Source organism: Pseudorca crassidens, chromosome 12 (assembly GCF_039906515.1).
Source record: "Pseudorca crassidens isolate mPseCra1 chromosome 12, mPseCra1.hap1, whole genome shotgun sequence".
NCBI lineage: Eukaryota > Metazoa > Chordata > Mammalia > Artiodactyla > Delphinidae > Pseudorca > Pseudorca crassidens.
The window spans coordinates 69526313-69542586 of record NC_090307.1 but is presented as its reverse complement, the minus strand read 5'-3'; the positions used below and the strand labels follow the sequence as shown (position 1 = coordinate 69542586).

General features: G+C 48.0%; 1 protein-coding gene across 5 annotated transcripts in view; it reads right to left on the bottom strand.

The window, feature by feature from the left end:
• The window catches only part of ASCC2 (activating signal cointegrator 1 complex subunit 2), a 39194-nt gene extending 26009 nt beyond the window's left edge, over window positions 1-13185 (bottom strand). For 2 of the 5 annotated variants that reach the window (XM_067700300.1, XM_067700302.1), the window contains exons 1-6: window positions 13062-13185; window positions 11025-11062; window positions 8987-9085; window positions 2941-3099; window positions 2405-2575; window positions 1310-1439 (exon numbers count right to left, since the gene is read on the bottom strand). In XM_067700300.1, the coding sequence (XP_067556401.1) occupies window positions 1310-1439; window positions 2405-2575; window positions 2941-3099; window positions 8987-9067 (541 nt within the window). In that variant the 5' untranslated portion in view covers window positions 9068-9085; window positions 11025-11062; window positions 13062-13185. The remainder of the gene's footprint in view (window positions 1-1309; window positions 1440-2404; window positions 2576-2940; window positions 3100-8986; window positions 9086-11024; window positions 11063-13061) is intronic. The other 3 variants (XM_067700303.1, XM_067700304.1, XM_067700301.1) reach the window with 2 other exon arrangements.
• Window positions 13186-16274: the final 3089 nt, after the last annotated feature.

The following is a 16274-nucleotide window of genomic DNA, read 5'->3' as shown; positions in this document are numbered from 1 at the left end:
CTCCACTCCAACCAAACCGGCCTAATAATTGTTTCTCTAGCTAATCGTGCCTGCTTTTGTGCACTCATCCCAACCTCTGTCTAGAGTATAATTATTAAGGGTCTTTCCCGGGGAAAATAAAAGAAATTAACTGATGATCAGGCAATAATTAGATTTGAATGAGAAACCAGAGGTCGTTCCAATGAAAAGCTGGATATGAAATTTCATACATATTATGCTCTAATATGTTTTAAAAAAAATACAAAGAGAAAAGAGTAGAAGGGAATAATCACCAAATCATTGTCTCTGGGTGCAGGAATTTAGTAATTGCTTTCCTGTTTCTTTACACTTGATATTCTTTCAAAATTTTCTAAATTAACATATATTACCTTTATTATTGCGGTGGGGAGGTAGGAAGGAAGGGAAGAAGACATTTCTAGGGATAACTGAGCTCTGTAACTGGGCATTTGGAAGTCTCTATCTTATAATCTCAGGGTGAGGAGTGCTGACAGGGGTGTCCAGGGTGAGTAGCTCTCCGTGCCAGTCCAATGCCATGAGTGGCTATTCAAAAATGAGTCCACTGTGGCACTGTTCCCTCTGTAACTTCCCAAGAAAGCTTCCGGCTCTGAGTGAACCTTCCAACCCATGGCCTCCTGATGGGATCCAACTGCTGATGTCTGTTCCCTTCACAAGCCCAAAGGGTCCTCCCTGAACTCTGCCCCCATCTGTTCTCAGCAGCAATGCAAATCTTGACATTTCTGAGGCAGCCCCATCACCCCTGAGGCAGGGAGTGGCCAAGGGTGAGAGCCTGAGAGTCAGGCCCAAGTGACATAAATCCCAGCCTGGCTACTCGTTAGTCACGGCCTCTCAGGCAAGTCCCTGACATATAACCTCAGTTTCCTTAACTGTAAATGGGGATGATGACACCACTGACATCACAGGGCGACTGGGAGGATCAACTGAGATGACATATGAGGAGCATCCGCAGAGTCACCAGTGAGCACTCAAATAACTGTTAGCTGTCGCCACCGTTCTTACTCTCATTGCCGAAGCAAACTCCCCGACTCCTTCGATTGTTTGACACATGGCCTAATGCTGACTTCAAGATCCTGGAGCAGCTGCGTGATGCCCATTTTTGTCTCCACTCCCCCACCACCACTTAGTCACTTCTTTCAGAGTTGACACACACGTCCACTAAGACATTTCCAAGCACCACCCACTGCTGCTGCTCTGAATCCCCCTGTGCTCATCCGGGCGCCCGCCTTTGGAATTTGGGGGCCATCTCTGTGCCCCCCCGCCCTGCCGCCGTCAGGCCATAGCCCCTACTCACCTATCATCTTCTGCAGCAGCGGGGAGTTGCCTTTTCCAAAGAGCACGCAGAGGTCCAGGATCTTTGGGATGTCAAACAGGAAGTTGTTGTAGAGGATTTCTCCAAAAGCAGAGGGGGAAATGAAGTGATCCTAAGGAACAGTGCAGAAAGCATGAGAGACTTTCCAAAAACATGTGCATTGCAGGGTAATAGCAAGCTCACAAGAAACAACCTTCAGGTCCATCAGCAGGGGCCTGGCTAACAGAAGCAGCTCTGTCCACACCGCGGACATGTCTGAGCCTCATGGACTGACCTGGAGCAGTGGTCACACTTCATCTTAATGTAAACAGAAGCAAAAGCTCACTATAAAACCATCAGCTGGGGAATCATTCTAAAGTATTTATGTGTAAATCACCATGATGTCTGGGATTATTTAAAATACTCCAAGAAAAACAGAAAACTCAGGGGGAGGGAGCAAACAAGATGTCTATACCTGTTGAACCCAGGTAATGGGTACATGGGAGTCATTATACTTTTGTGTATATTTGAAAATTTCCATGTAACAAGTTAAAAAAACAAAAAAGCAAGATACTATTTTTAAAATAAATATGTGCGCACACACACACACATTGAAAGGAAAAAAGTTTCCTGAAGGAACATGCACCTTGACAGTGGTCATTTTGAGGGGAGGGAGTTTTGTGGATGACTTTCATAATCTACAAAATATTTCTGTTATGTTTGAGTTGTTTAGAGACAGCATTATTATTTTTAAAATCAGGGGGAAAAAAGTAAAGGTTTTTAAAAAGCACATACGGGTCCCTCTAAAAACTCAGAACCAATGTATTCGCCCTCTGACGCACAAGGAGGGCATAGTCACGCGCCACCTGGCACAGGGCCTTCGGCTCCCCATCGATGAAAACATTGGGTGTAACGCAGGCGACCCGGTGACTTAGAGGATAAGGGAGGTGGCACAGATTTCTTCCCCAATGGTGGGAATAAAAGCAGAGGGGAGACAGAGGAAACATGATACTTCCAGAGCCTTCCTTCCCAGGGCTGAGAGCCTGGCACAGAGGTGTCAGGTGGCGGTGGTGACCTGTCACGGGATCCGGGGCTTACTTTGGATTCCTTGTGAGTGGACATGCGAAGGAAGGTGAGAAAAACACTTCGGTGGAGGCGCTTCTCCATGTCAACGACCTCAGGGGCCGGGGCCACCCAATCATCGAACTTTCGGGGGACATAGTGCAGGTAGGAGTCCAGGCACTTCTGCAGAGTCTCGTCGAAGACAACCTAAGCCAGGCGACAGAGGACAGCAAGGGCTCGTCACTGAGGCCCAAGGGCGTGTGGGTGGACTGTGCAGGGCTCACGGCCCATCAGCCCTGGCCTGTGGCAAACACTCCAACCCCAAGGGACCGAAGAGGTATAAATGAGCCGAGGGCTAAACACGAGTTTCTAAAAATGACGTGTTGGAAGGCGTTGTGTAAACATCACTAAGACTGTGATACAAGTCAGAGCAATCCAAACCACAATTTGCTGTTAAGGATCCAGTGTAAGAAGCAGAGAAAAAAAGCATCTCCTGGGAGAGAAAAACAACAGCACCCAACCAATGGCATGTCATGTGCTTTGTCTTAGCGTGAATTTTGATAGAATGTTACCTGGCACCAGAATTTATCGTGAGGCAGGGCCAGGAGCCAGTCGAGGTCATTGGCTACGAAGGTGGCGCGTTCCAGGTACTCCTCCACTAGGGCAGGAATGTTGTCTTTAGGGGGCGGTTTGTATAACACAAAATACCGGTCTGCCTTCTGCTCGGGGTGCTACGGATCCAAAAACCACGTGTTAACGTGGCAGAGGTTAGTCAGTGAAGGCCCATTTGCCAACCCACAGCAATGACAACACTGGGCTGTTCCAACCAGTGACCCTCAAGCATAAAGAACTGAGTGTCTCTGACAAAGGGGGCTTGGTTGCAGCCAGGGAACACCAGGCGGGCATTAAATACCATGTTTTTTGGAGAATATTTAATGACATGGGGAAAGGTTAAGGGAAGAAAAAGCAGGACACAAACCTCTCTATTTTATAACCAGTTTGGGGAGTAAAAAAAAAAGTACACATATTTAACACATTCACACACTGGTACAGATTTTTTTTTAAAGTGTGTGTGTGGGGGGCAACCCCCCAAAGCTCACAGTGGCTGTCTCTAGTGGAAGGGATTATGACTTGACTATATTTTCCCATTAAAAAAAAGAACATGTATTATTTTTTAAATTATTTTTTAAATCATACAAGTGAGGCATGAGCATCCTTTCTTTCAAAAACTCACAATAGTACAGAAAGGTGAGTTGCCTGGCCCATACCCCCAGCCCCTGTGTCAACCCAGAGGTAACCCCTCACCATTCCCTGAGCATCCTCACAGACCTTTTCTAAGTATTTACATTAAAATGTGCCCATATGAGGCATTTCTTTGGACCCATTTTCATCTTTCTGACACAAACAGTATCATACTGTACATATCACTGTGCTATACCCTTTGTATAATCAGAAAAAAACCTCAGTATTTTTTTTAAAAGATGCTAATCAGGTAATTGCAGGTCTCAGCTTAGCATCACAAGCTCTCTCTTCCAACCCTTACCTTGCCATGAACAAATCTTACTTTGTTCACCATAAAGAAGAGAAGATGAGCTCAGTTTTCTCCTCTGACTACATAAGGGCTGCTTTCTCTTGGGGAGGGGGGGAGGTGATAACAGGAAGAAGGCTGGGCTGCGTCTCAGCTATTATCAACCACAATCCACCCACTTCCAGGTCTGTCAATCCAGGGGGCACAGGAAAACCACAGCTGATTGGTCAGTCTCCTCGAGAACCACCTACACCTCCCAACTGCCTAACGCAAGTTTGCAAACTGTGGAGTCTTTGAGTCCCGCAGGATTCCTTGGGGGTCACCTGCCAGGCGGGTCTTCAGGACCCCTCCCATTTAAATCATAATTTATACAAAAGGAATCCTGCTGCCTGAAACAAATCCAAAACTACTCTCTAGGCCCTAATTTCATCTCCTTGGTTTTCGAGTTCCCCTCCTGCCTTTGTCTGTCGACATCTCACCTCTTAGGTCACTTCTCAGGCCAGGCTACTCACCCCACTCACCCAACAGACACACACATACACACACCCCTGAGAGTCTACCTCCCTACAATCCTACATATTTACTGACACCCTGCTGCGCACATGAAGAAAGGCATCCTCTACAGAGGGGAAGATGCACATCTAAGCTATCAAATGAGCACAACACAGACAGCTCAAACCCGGCAGAGAGACTGTGAGAGGGCAACAGGTGATTAACTGCGCCTGGAGGACGAGGGGCCGCTTCCCAGGGCCGGCAGCATCTGAGCTGGCCCTTGGAGGATGAAAAGGATTTTTAGGTGGAAAACACAGTATTTTTATGGAGGCATAAAAATGGGCCATTTAAAAAAAAAAAGGGTACAGACTGCACCAGGTGGTGGGAGATGGATTTGGAGGGAGAGATGCTGGAAGGATAATAAAAGCCGTCACTCACGGAGGACCTGCCCTGTGCCGGCTGCTGAGTAGGCCTGTCCCCCAGCCCATTTCTTTTTTACCTAGAACAACTATTTCAAAGGGAGACAGTATTCTCCCCATTTTACAGAGGAGGAAACCAAGACTCAGTCAGATTCAGCAACTTTGCCAAGGTCACAGGGCTAAGGAAGCAATTGAGGCAGGATCTGAACCAAACCTGACACTGCAGACCTACTAAATGACCTAAGGTACCACGTGTCACCCTGGTCTCACTGCTCATCCTTCTCACCCCAGCTCTGACCTCACCTCCTCCAGGAAGTCTCCCAAGTCCCACCCTGACTAGGTTAGGGGTTTCACCTGGGCTCCCCAACACCTGCACTCTATGCTTCCCCGACTGTAGCACTTGTTAAACTGTATCAGAAGTGCTTGCAGATCCGTGGTTGCTGTGGAAGGGGACAGAGGAAGGGACAGATTATAGGGGGGGCACCAGGACACTTTCGGGAGTAGTAGAAATGTTCATTATCTTTTTTTTTCTGGCCACACCACACAGCATGTGGAACCTCCCCGACCAGGGGTACCAGGGATCGAACCCGTACCCCCTGCAGTGGAAGTGCAGAGTCTTAACCACTGGACCACCATGAAGTCCAGAAATGTTCATTATCTTGATTATGGTGATGGTTTCATGGGTGTATGCAGATGTCAAAACCAATCAGATCGTATACTTTAAATAAATACATGCAGTTTATTGTCCTCCAATGATACCTCAATAAAGTGATACAAAAGGGAGGGCCTGCCTTCTCCTTCTCCCCCAGTACCCTGCAGGTCTCTGGAGGGAGTCTGAGTCTTGCTCACCACAGCAGTCCCAACCCCTAGAACAGTGCCTGGCATCGAGCAGACTCTCCATGTACATTTGCTGATTGAACAAAGGAATGCATGGAGGTAATGAAGGACCAGATCCTGTCAGGGTCTCTGAAGGACCTTCAATGCCACGCTCAAGAGTAGGGGCCATTGGGGGACTTCCCTGGTGGTCCAGTGGTTAAGACTCCATGCTCCCAATGCAGGGGGCATGGATTCGATCCCTGGACAGGGAACTAAGATCCCACATGCCGCATGGTGCAGCCAAAAAAGAAAAAAAAAAAAAAAAAATGAGTAGGGGGCATGGAAGATTCCAGGGCAAGGAGCAGCAGGCTCCAACTGTATCTTCCACTCTTCAGGCCTGGCTTAGGTCCCACTTGCTGCATGAAGCTTTCTGAACATTCTCTGCCCATCAAACTTCTGCTCTGTTTATCCTGATAAGAAACTATTCTGGACTGTTCTCCAAATGCTCCACTTATACGAGTCTTGTCTTTCTCAAGAGCCCATTCACCCACTTTGGCCCAAGACTTGATTTCTTTTGGATCTTCAATAGTAAGTATGTGCATCTGCACGGTAACTACTCAATAAACATTAGCTTCAGCTATCACTCTGCAGAGGCAGCATGATGGCTGTCCCTTTGCTGGAGATCTTCTTCTCCCAAGTTGGGACTAAAGAGACAAATACAGGGCGGGTACATCTCTGAGGACAATCTTTCAGGAGCTTCTGGTGGCCTGCAGCACAGCCAAAAGACTGCTCCTCAATCAAACAGCTGTCTTCCTTAGCTTGTCCCTCTTCCCACCCTACACCCCATTCATAATGCCGCTGTCACCGTCACAGCTGTCATCACCGTCTTCATTGAGTGCTCACTATGTCCTAGGTTCACTGCTAATTCACAGGCATCTCATTTAATCCTCACAACCACCCCAGCAAGGCTGGTTCTACTGTTACCCTGTTTTGGATCCTGAGGCTTAGAGATGTTAAGTAACTTGCCCAAAGTCACAGGGCCAAGTCTGTGTGACATTAAACACAAAGCCGGGCTCCTTAACTCTGCTTCCACCCCAGGTGGTTTGTGTAGGAGTCAGGCTCTCAGGAGTCCAGGCCAATAGACACAGGTCGTCCTGCCAGGTCCATCCTCCTCCCATTGCTCTGCCCGGCTATTGCTTACTCACCCTTCAATACCCAGTTCAGGATCCCCCTCTTTCTGGAAGGAGTTCCTGGCAGTGTGTGCTCTCCCACCACCCTAAGACCTCCCCGTACCCATAAACCCCGCTGGTCTGGATCAGCAGCCTGGACTTCCTTCCCTCATATCCTGATCATGCTGCAGAGAACTACCAGTCTGCTTTCTCCCCTCAAGGGCAGGAACCATGTCTTTTCTCTTTGTAGCTCCAGTGCCTGTCACAAAGCGTGGCTAGGGTCCTTGACTCATTTACTGAATGTCTGCTGAGAGCTACTACGTGCCTGGCACTGGAAAACCAGAACAAAGGGAAGGGCCCGGTCCCTGCTCCCACGGAGCCCACAGTCTAGCAGCCCAGGTGTCCAGTACGTGGGGAAGGACTGAGGTGGGAAATCAGACCCAAGGAACCCGTCTCCACCAGCGCCGACCAACAGAACCTCTGCAGTGACGGAACTGCTCTAGCCCTGGTCCGTGCTGGCCAATACAGTAGGCTCTCACCACATGGGACTATTTTAACCTAAATGAACTAAAACTAAATTAAAAATCCAGTTCCTCAGTTGAACTAGCCACAATTTCAAGAGCTCAACCACCACACGTGGTGAACAGCTAACATATTGGACAGAACAGTTCTCAATTTTCTGATCAATAACCCCCTTACATAAAAAGATTATGAATACAAGGATATATTGCACAACACAGGGAACACAGCCAACATTTTATAACTATAAATGGAATATAACCTTTAAAATTGTGAATCACTATGTTATACACCTGAAACATATAATGTTGGACATTGACTCTACTTCAATTTAAAAAAAAGTTATAAAAAAGAAACAAGAGGCTTTATAGCAGAAAGGTTAAGCCTACGGGCTCTAGGGGCAGCCTAGCTGTGTTCCCATCCTGGCTCCCCTAATTTTCCAGTTTTATGACCCTGAACTTTTAGTTTCCTCATCTGTAAAATGGGGACAACCAAAATGCCTACTCAGAGGGCTGTGGTTCGGCTTACATGAGATAAATCCAGGTGAAAGGTTTGGCCAAGAGCGAGTGCTCTATAAATATTTTTTTAAATTTTTATTTATTTATTTACGGCTACATTGGGTCTTCGTTGCTGTGCACGGGCTTTCTCTAATTGCGGCAAGCAGGGGCTCCTCCTTGTTATGGTGCACGGGCTTCTCATTGCAGTGGTTTCTCTTGTTGTGGAGCACAGGCTTTAGGCGTTTGGGCTCAGCAGTTGTGGCTCGCGGGCTCTAGAGCACGGGCTCAGTAGTTGTGGCACACGGGCTTAGTTACTCCGTGGCATGTGGAATCTTCCCCGACCAGGGCTCGAACCTGTGTCCCCTGCATTGGCAGGCGGATTCTTAACCACTGAGCCTCCAGGGAAGTCCCCTCTATAAATATTAAGTACTATTATTAGAGAGTAGTTAGGAAATAATAGGAAGCCATCCAGAAAGCAGGAAATAAAACACCAAGCTCGTTTCCCACAATTTTACTCAAGCTCCCAGAAAATACTTCCTCCCACCTTGTTCAAGTAAGCTCATATTCTTGGGAAAACAGCAAGGGGGTATGGGGACTCCAGTCCCCGCGTCTGTCTCCTTCTCCAGCACCCTGGCACCTCTCTGCGGCTCTAATCTCTCCCCGCAGCTGGTAATCGGCATGCTCACAGCCTCCTTAATTTTCAGTCTCACAAGCCCTGCCAGGTCTGTGTGTGGCGCTTCTCAGCCCGTTCAGAACTGACCTCTGAAATCAGTGTGCCCCGCCAAAGTGGATAGCAGCTGGGACAGCTCTGAAAAAGGCCCATCCGAAACCTGAGCACCTCCCACAGGGTCCAATCCCCAAACCCAGCTTTGGGCCAGCCCCACTGCTAGGCCAGCTCAGGCTGAGTCAGAACTGCCATCAGACTGATTCAAAATGAAATGCTTTGCAGGCAAGGTGTGGGGTGGTGACATGGAAAATACCACTCAAATTCAAGCTGCTCGGAAAGGAAACTTCTACTCTACGCTGGGCCTGGAAGGACCTAATAGCGTCCCGACTACTGAATTACAGACTGTGGCCCTTGGGTCATTCTAGAACAGATAAAGAAGGAATTTACTTTTTGCTTCTGAAATTGCAAGAATGATAATATCAGGCTGAACGGCCTCAAGGCACCGGCTCACCAGCGCTGGTGAAGTCCTCAGCTTCCCTGTCTTCAGGTCCTTGTGGGTGATCTGGAGTTGGTCCAGGGGCAGAGCTGGCATTGTGCTGCATTGACCCTCCTGAAAGGAATATGGATGGGAAGAAGACAGCAGACACAGAGGCTCCTGGGGGCAGGGGCCTGCATTGGGGCTGATCCCAGAGCCAGAAGAGAAGCTTCAACCTCTGGCCTCAAAGGCTTCAAAGGCCTGCTTCCTGTACCTACTAATCTAGACCAAAGTGACTTTTTTGCCTAAAGCAGCAGTTATCAGCTGAGGAGGAAAACACTCCCCAGGTGACTCCTGAAATATTCCCACCCAATTTGAGAAGTACTGGTTAAAAGTACCTAGATTATCTTTATTATGGCTCCAGGTCCGTGCCCTCCTTGGCCTGTGAACTCTGTGAAGACAGTACCTGGACTCTCCTTCTCTTGCCACCTTTCCTGTGACAAGCATAGGCCTGATACAGAGGTGGCTTCATCAAATATTTCATGAACAATTGAATATGAGGATACTTTTCTTACCACTCTAACCAGATTTTAAGTCTTTTGAGGGTTGGAGCCATGGGCCTTTCTTCACTTGCAGAGGGAGTTAAGAGTTTACAACCTTTCTAGGCTTCAGGGAAGAAGGACATGGATAAACAGAAGGACCAGGGAGGGCAACAGAATTCACAGAAAACTGCCAGAGCAAGCTCCTTTCTAGAGAGGCACAAACTGGCCTCAGAGTCAATGAGCAGCAGACACCACGTCTCCTGTCTTCCCATCCAATGCTCTTTTCTCAATACAACTTGGCCTGACCTGCGGAAGGACATGCGTATTGGCTGAATCATGGCACAGAAGTGACTCAGGCCTCAGACATGCCACAAAAGGCCAGCACAGTCTCAATGATGACATGAAGACATATCAAGGCTGGGATGAGGAAATCATCACCTCCTGAATCCTCGCAGAGGAGCTGAGGGGCATGGTCAGCCATGAGTTACTGGAGTCCCAGCTCTCAGATATTAGGCCTGGCCCTGGTGTTATGAAGACAGACTGATAAAGCAGGGTCTCTGCCCTGGGGGAGCTTCTGATCCAATAATAATAATGACAATAGCAGCGGCGGAAACATGCTTCTCATGTGCTGGTGCTCTTCTCAGTACTTTTCAGCATGAACTCGCTTTATGCACCTTAAGTTGCTTTACATGTATTAATGCTCGTAACAACTCTAAGGTTGGTACTATTATTACCTTCATTTTATCAATGAGGTAACAGAGGCTTGGAGAAGATAAGAAACTTGCCCTAGGTCTCAGAGTTAGTGGCTGGTGAAGCACGCTGGCTCTTAACCATTCGCTGTACTGAGTCTAGTGCACTTGAGCTGGTGGGGGCTGTGGCTGTCGGAGAAGCATTTCTAGAGGAGTGCCTGAAGGCTCAGGAGAGCCTGAGTTGAGTCTTGAGAGTGGAGACTGGCCAGGGAAGAAGGATGTCCCAGGCAGAGGAAACGGCAGGAGCAAAGGTAAGGAGGTAGGAAGCAGCTTGGTATACGAGGAACCTTGGTTCAGCGGCTGCTTTAAAGACTGTGAAGATATCCATCTTCACATGGGATGCAAAGACAGAGGTCCAGTCTGTCTAGTCCTGGAGGCTTGTTCCAGCTCTAGGATCGCAGTGGATAGTGGATCAGACACATGGTCCCTGTGTCTGAGCTTTCATCTTTCACCTTTGCAACATGTAGATAACACCATCTGTTGTATATACATTACTTCTAATCAAGTTACTATCTTACTAGCCTTTTGCAATAACCCAGATAAGAACGACAAGGATTATTATGCTCAGATGTCCTAAGAGGGGCCCTGATTTGCTCAGGTAAATACATGAGTGGCCAAGTTGAAACTGAAGCCCAGCTCTTGTGCCTGGACACTTGGGTCTCTTGTGCTGATGCTAAAAATACTTCTTTCCTAACCCCTCAGCGATGCTGGGAGGGCAGCTGGAAACATCAGTGGTTGGCTCACCAGTGCAGAAGTCACAAGCCCAGTCCTTTCCATACTTACCTTCCAAAGACAGTAGTGGGAGTGTCCAGTGTGGAGACCTAGGGTGGGGAAAGAGTCATAATGAGGAGGCGGCTCTCCACCCTTATAATTCTAGGCCCCATAGTTCAGGCCTAGACAGGTAGAGACGGCACCTGCTTTTGGAAGAAATCTACTCCTACAAGCCAGTGCCTGTAAGGGTAGTTCAGACCCAGGCTGGTGTGATGGTTGAAAGAAAAGTTTATAGTTCTACAGCCTGGGTTCAAATCCTGGCTCCATCCTACCCATGTTGAGACCTTGAGACAGTTCCTTAACATCTCTAAGCCTTGATTTCCTCATCTGTAAAATTGGGATAATAACAGCACATAATCTCATAAGCTCTCAGGGTTGGCATGAGAAGTAACCAGTACTAAGTCATCAGGATAGTACTTGGCATATAATAAGCACTCAGTAAAGTTCACTTGTTGTTATTATTCAAGTCCCAATCATAAGCAGAGCACTTTGGGCTTCCTCAGTTACTCGACAAACACTAACTGAATACATTCTGGGTCCTGGGCATGTAAATGACTATCATTCCGTGTAGTTAGAGCTGTAACTGGAAATTTCCAGAACAAGCACAGCAGAGAAAGGAAGGATGTCACAGAGAAGATGACTTACAACCTGACTGTTGAAGGATAGGAGGAAAAGATGAAAAGGAAGGACATTCCAAGCAAAGAGCAAGCATGAGCAAAGGCTCAGAGCCTGTGGCTCTGAAGGAAGAGGGAGACATTTGGGATGGCTGAAAACACAAGGTCAGAGAGGGGGTGACAGAAGTGGAGAGAAGAGGTTGGATAGGAAAGATGCAGCCATGTTAAAAAGAGCCTCAAATGCTATGCTGAAGATTTTGGCCTTTCATTTGAAGGCAGTGAGGCGTCATTTAAGTAGAGGAGAGACACCATCAGAAAGAGAAGATAATAACTTGGTGCAGGAGAGGCCTTCTTTGAACCACTGGAGAGCAAACACTGTGTTCAATAACTGTGTTAATAGGCCATTCAAAGAGTTTTTGAGTACCTACTATGTGCCAGGCACGGAAGCCTGCCTGGAGAATCCTAAGGCGGGCAAGTAACAGACCTGATTCTGCCTTTCATAGTGTTTACAGTCTTGATGGTTAAGACAGATATGAACCAGACAGCCATACAAACAAGTAAAACTCAACACCGTGAGTATGCTATGCAGGTAAGGCCCTTGGGACTATGACAGCATTTAACAGAGTGAACTAACTTTAGGGAGAGAGGATGTCAAGGAAGTTTTGAGTTTTCATCTCAAGTATGAATAGAAATTAACTAGGCAACGACTGGACTCTAAGTTCCAAAAGGATAAGGACCATGACCATGATGATATCTGTGCCCCACCAATGCATCCTCAGTGCCAAGCAGGGCAGTAGATGCCACAAATTAGGAAAGGGCCTCATATTGACCAATTTCAGTAAGTCCTGGGAGCATCCCCAGGGATACTGCTGCCTCAGTTTCTGTCTTCACCCTTCTGGTCTCAATTCAATATTACTCTTCTCAGAGACCTTACCAGACTACCCTATCTAAAGTATCCACTCCCCTAGTTACTGTCATATCTTTAATTACCTAGCGCATTTATTTGTCGTTGACTGTCTCCGCTCATTAGACTGTAAGCTCCATGAGGGCGGGAGCCTTGTCTGTCTTGCTCTGTTTGTATCCCCAGTACCTAGATCTGTGCCCGGCACATTGAAGGCGCTGGACATATATTTGTTGAACGAATTAATGAACGCTGACGAAACTGAAGCTCGGGGTGAAGTGGGAGAATCGTGACTCGTCCAAGGCCAAGGTCACTCTCGGGCCGATCCTCGAATCCGAGACTCTAAGCTCTGGCGGCCTAATTGGGCGGGGGTCGGTGGAGGGGTAGGAGGAACGGGGCGACTCGCGGCCCCTGGGGCAGTGTAACGCTTGGCCCTGCCGTGTAGGCAGGGAGGCCCGAGGCCGCGTAAGGCACGGCTGCGGCCCTTCCCAGGTCCGATGCCCCACATCCGGCAGGGCCCAGCCACGCACTCACCTCGGCGGCTCCACTGCCGGCGCTGTACCGCCGCCGCCACAGCCGCCGCGGTCCACGATGACAGCTCCCACAGCGCCGGCACTTCCGGGGTCAAACTGCGCTTCCGCAGGCGCAGACAGGAAGCCTCGGCCCGGCCCCGCCCCCGAAGCCAACTGCCGCCGGGAAGCCGGGCCCGGGGCCACGCCCCCAGCCGCAAGACTCTGCCCCCATTAGGAACAGCCCACTGTCCCCCCTTAGCTCTCTTCATGCTTTTGCAGAGAGAATGGAAGGTGGGCGGAGAGCAGGTATGGTTCCACCTCTTGGAAAAAACAAGTATGGTACCTGGGTTCTTAGGATCCCAGGCTTCCACCTCCTTCCTTAACCTGCTCATTCATAATCTCAAGTCCAGGAGGAATTCTGCAGCTGAATGCTGCAAGCTGTGTCAGAACACTGAATGCTTCCCTTTATTGACATCATTTTTTCAGGCAAACTGAACATCCAGTGATATGGAAGGGACAGAAAAAAAGTGCCAGTAACTCCATGTTTTTTTCTTCTGGCATCACATCCATTGGCCACACAGGAAATATAATTTGTATCTTTGTGGTTGGTTGGAAGACAATAATGTGTGGCAGCCTTTGGTACAGAGAAAGCTTAAAATAGGACTTCTGGCAAAAGTGTATGGATTGGTCTCATCATTCCCGATGGGTATTAATATCACTGAAGTTTTAGAGCGAAATAACATGACTATAAAAAGAGAAAAACATCCAATAAGACACCTGACTTCTCTAAACATGTCTCAGTTTCCTCATCTGTCAAAAGGGGTCATTGATACCCACTTCATCATCATTAGGAGACTTAATGAGATAATACAGACAATAGCAAGCACATAGTAGGTGCTCAAAAAATTGAATGGAGAGAAAGGAAGGAAGAAGAGGAGGAAGGGAGGAAGGAAGGAAGGAGACTCCCTATCAGTTGGAGTGTTAACCCTTATACATATATATATATATATATATATTTTTTTTTTTTTTAGCGGTACGCGTGCCTCTCACTGCTGCAGCCTCCCCCACCGTGGAGCAGAGGCCCCGGACGCGCAGGTTCAGCAGCCACAGCTCACAGGCCCAGCTGCTCCGCAGCACGTGGGACCCTCCCAGACCGGGGCACGAACCCGCGTCCCCTGCATCGGCAGGCGGACTCCCAACCACTTGCGCCAACAGGGAAGCCCTAACCCTTATGTTTATTTCATCTTTGTTTTCTCTTCTTTGCCTGAAAAGATTAGTGAGGAATGTGAGCTTCCAAAGGAGGCATCCTTGTCTGAGCTATCATATGTCCAACTGAAATGAAATTAAAAAGCCACTATAGGGACTTCCCTGGTGGTCCAGTGGTTAAAAATCTGCCTTCCAATGCAGGGGTTGTGGGTTCGATCCCTGGTTGGGGTACCAGGGATCCCACATGCTGCGCGGCAACTAAGCCTGCTCACTCTAGTGTCCGCGCACAAGGAAAGATCCCACATGCCGCAACGAAGATCCCGTGTGCTGCAACTAAGTCCCGACGCAGCCAAATAAATAAATAAAATTTTTTAAAAAAACCACTTTAACAGGAGAAATCTTAAACCATGTATTAGTTACATACAAGTATGGAGGAATGTGGGGGCCTCTATTCTCTAAATTAAAAGAAACACAACAACAACTAACTTACTTTAAGAGCAATTATTTGGGTTGGCAAAGGAGGCGAGTGTCTGTGGTGCTCATAATCAGTCAAGTCTAGGGATAACTAAAGAGAAAAACTGTCAGGAGTTGGAGCTAGAAAATCAGCACAGGAATATCTGGGACTGAGTCCCACATGGCCCAGATGCTCTGAGTCACCTAAAATGAATCAGTATTGCCTTTGTGTTTCTATCCTCCAGCAAGTGTGTATTTGCAGAGCACCCATTGTTGGGGTTAGCTGTTGTGTGGCCCACACAGTGTTCATTTCCTGTTTTCCAACTCACAGCAGCTTGACTACTCCTCAGAGAACCATCCTTCCCGCTTCAGTCCACATGGAGTAGGACTGACTCTTCACCCAGAGTTGAGGGGTGTACAACTGTATTAGTTATCTATTGCTGTGCAACAAATCACCCCAAAACTCAGTGGTTTAGAACAGTAATAATTATTTATTATTTCACATGGTTTCTGTGGGTTAAGGATGCCAAATTGGCTTGGCTGGGTGGATCTGGCTCAGGGTCTCTCATGAAGATGCAATCAGATGTCAGTTGGGACTGCACTCCTCTGAAGGCTTGATCAGAGCTAAAGAACCCACCTCCAGGTGGATCCGCTCATGTGGCTGGCAAGTTGGTAACAACTGTTGGCCAGAGGCCACAGTTCCTCTCCACAGGGCTGCTTGAGTATCCCCACAACATGGTTCCTGGCTTCCTTCAGAGGGAGCAATCCAAGATATCAAAGCAGAAGCAGCTGTGCCTCTATGATTTAGCCTTAGCAGTCACATGCCATGACTTCATCCATATTTCTGTTGGTCACAAAGGCCAGCTGTTGTTCAGCATGGAGGAGACAAAGGACATGAATATCAGAAGGCAAGATCATTGGGGGTCATCTTGGAAAGTGGCTACCACATGGATCTGAGTCTGGCAATCAGCATATTCCAAACCCTCAGCCATAGTGACTGGCTCAAGAATAGATACATGATCCAAATTATACCAAATTCTGAGATCTTTATTGGAGTCAAGAAGAAAGAAAAGTTCTCTTTCTTTTTTTCGGTCGCGCCATGCAACGTGCAGGATCTTTGATCCCCCAACCAGGGATCGAACCTGTGCCCCCTGCAGTGGAAGCGCAGCATCTTAACCACTGGACCACCAGGGAAGTCCCCCAACCCAAGCTTCTTTACATGGTGGTTGGGTCCCCACAGAGTAACAGTGGGAGCTGCCAGATCTTTTGAGGCCTAGGCTCTGATACTCATACAACATCACTTCCTGCATATTCTATTGGTCAAAGCAAGTTATAAGGCCAGCTCTGATTCATGGGGAGAGGAAGTAGCCCTCCTGCCCCATCCACAAGCAGCCACTCATCTACTTTCTGTCTCTATAGATTTTTTTTTTTTTTTTTTTTTGCGGTACGCGGACCTCTCATTGCTGTGGCCTCTCCCGTTGCGGAGCATAGGCTCCAGACGCGCAGGCTCAGCGGCCATGGCTCACGGGCCCAGCTGCTCCGTGGCATGTGGGATCTTCCTGGACCGGGGCACGAA